Below are 2,388 nucleotides of genomic sequence, written 5' to 3'. Positions count from 1 at the left end.
GTTCTGAGAGCTGCTCCCTTCTCTGAGCCCCTCGGCTCCTCACAGGAGATCCTTTGGGATCCCTCACAGGTCATGGGATGGTTGGGGTTTGGATGGACCTCAAGAACCATCTCATTCCACCCCTTTGCTATGGGCAGGGACACCTCCCACTAGCCTAGGTTGCTCCAACCTGGCCTTGGATGCTTCCAGAGATCCAGGGGCAGCCACAGCTTCTCTGGGTAACCTGTGCCAGGGCCTGCCCACCCTCACAGGGAAGAATTTCTCCCTAATATCTAATCTAAACTCTCAGTTTGAAGCCATTCCCTGTGTCCTGTCCCTCCAGGCCTTTGTAAACAGTCTCTCTCCATCTTTCCTGTAGCTCCTTCAGGCACTGGAAAGGCCACAATTAGGTCACTCCAAACCTTCTCTTCTCCAGGCTGAACGATCTCAGCTCTGCCAGCTCTGCAGAACAAAGCTGGGTCCAAAATTCAGTGGGTTTTAGGCCTGGACCTTCCTTCAGCCAGTGCTTGTGCCTCTGCCTGTCCCTGCTAGGGCAGCTTTTCCCCACCAGCTATGTATTTTCATACTCCACAACACAATGTGACAGTGAGGAAGAGTCCTAGAGGCTAAACAAGCGAGTAGGAAGGCACAGACACCGCTCATTTTTTATTTATGGGTCCCTGAAAGCATGATGCACACTCTGCTTCTCTTGGAGGACTGAAGGAGGGCAGAGCTGGCGTTCCTCAGAGGTTTTTAACTCCTGATTTCTCACACTGGCCGCCTCTCCCTTGGATCCTGCAGCAGGACGGGCCACAGGCGGTGAGAATTCCAGCTCTCCACCACGGTCAGCGATGGAACAGATAACGCTGACCCCTGTTTGCAGGACAAGCACTGCCAAGTGCAAATTATCCCGGCTGGGGGAAAATGAGCTGTAACATCAGCTCTGTGGCTTTGTGCCTCAGCACCTTCGTGGGCAAGGTGTGTGGATCCGTGTGCCTCCAGCGCCCCACGGAGACGGGAACTGGGGGAATAACAAGGGTGGAGGCAGAAGCATCCCATCACCCATGTGATGAGCAGAGCAGGGCTCAGCCCAGGCGTTCCCCAGCTGCTGGAGGAGCACAGCAGGGCAGGGGGTCAGGGCTGGCTTTGCCTTGCAGAAATCAGGAGCGTTAAACGGGGCTGACAGGCTTTGAAATGAGCCCCTCAGCCAAGGCTAAAGTGTCTTCCCAAGTGTGGAGGAGAAGAGGACCAGGAGGAAAACAAAGTGTGACGGGAACGAGGAAAGGTTGAGGGGCAAAATGCAGACCCAGGGACTGGGAGGGAACGCAGTGGCTGCCAGCAGGGAGAGACTGTTGCTGGCCCGACATCCTCTTGCCCTTCACCCTCAAGAGCAGATGCTCCCAACAGCAGCATCTGCCACCACAGAGGGGGACAGGGACACCAGCCTGGCCCTGCAGCCAGCTGGGAGAGCAGCAGGAGGAAACACAGCCTGAGGGTGATGGGAAACAAATGTCTGATGACTTTTGGGTCCCGAGGAGGGAGGGAAGAGGCTTATGGTGCTGGGAAAAACCTGCTGTGGCCATGGGGTGAGGTGGGAAGCAGAGGGTCCTTCCCTCTTCCTCCCGCTGGGAGACCTTCCTGGTGCCTCCAGGTCCTGGCAGGGTCATGGTGCTCCGTCCTCCCTCTGTTTGGAGGAGGAGAAATCAACACCTCTTTTCACCCTCTTGGAGATTTTTAAGTAAACTTTTTGCTGCCGTTTCTTATTAGGCCATAAAAAAATTCCCGGACGCTCCTCGCATTTCCTTGGTTTGACTCCTCCTGAACCCCACCAAGCGCATTAAGGGGGTTCTGCTGAGTCTTTATCCTTCTCTGACTCTGTTTTCCCCCTTCCCACAATCCCCTGGCACGGAAAACACTGTAGGATCCTTCTCCCTGTCCCTGGGTGGGGGGGATCCCTCGCTGACTCCCCCTCGTGTCTCCCCCAGAAGTGTCTCCGGCTGAACCCCGACGTTCCCGTGTGGGTGTCCAAGCAGCGCATCCTGTGCACTCTGAACCACAGCCTGAAGGATGTGCTCAACTACGGGCTCTTCCAGCCGGCCTTCAACGGCAGGGCCGGCAAGTTCCTGGACGAGGAGCGGCTGCTGCGGGAGTACCCCCTGAACCCCGACACGCCCGTGCCCTACCTGGAGGTAACCCACCCCCTGCTTCCTTCCACTTCAGTTCCTTCTGTTGTATGCTCTCTTATTTTGTTTATTTATTTTTCTCTCGTTTTGTTTTATGTGTTTTCCCTCATTGTATTTTTCATTTATTTCGTTTGTTTTATTTGTTTGTTTTTCTTGTTATTTTAGCTTATTTTTCCTTTTTCTCCCCCTTTGGTAAATTCCTTAATGTTTCTCTCACAGCGGTTTT

At 54.3% G+C, this 2,388-nt stretch overlaps 1 protein-coding gene across 1 annotated transcript in view; it reads left to right on the top strand.

Annotated features, from left to right (window-relative positions):
• Positions 1–2,388, top strand: part of LOC114070638 (SH3 and multiple ankyrin repeat domains protein 3-like) — a gene marked incomplete at its 3' end in the record, with an annotated part of 74,029 nt that overhangs the window by 25,855 nt on the left and 45,786 nt on the right. The window contains exon 2 of the mRNA XM_027908165.1: positions 1,965–2,168. Coding sequence (XP_027763966.1) covers positions 1,965–2,168 — 204 coding nt within the window. The remainder of the gene's footprint in view (positions 1–1,964; positions 2,169–2,388) is intronic.

Source organism: Empidonax traillii, unplaced genomic scaffold (assembly GCF_003031625.1).
Source record: "Empidonax traillii isolate 1590-97213 ecotype Southwest subspecies unplaced genomic scaffold, ASM303162v1 scaffold1634:size97100, whole genome shotgun sequence".
In the NCBI taxonomy this organism is placed as follows: domain Eukaryota; kingdom Metazoa; phylum Chordata; class Aves; order Passeriformes; family Tyrannidae; genus Empidonax; species Empidonax traillii.
Note: the sequence above shows the minus strand (reverse complement) of the source record. Positions and strands in the feature narration are given on the sequence as shown.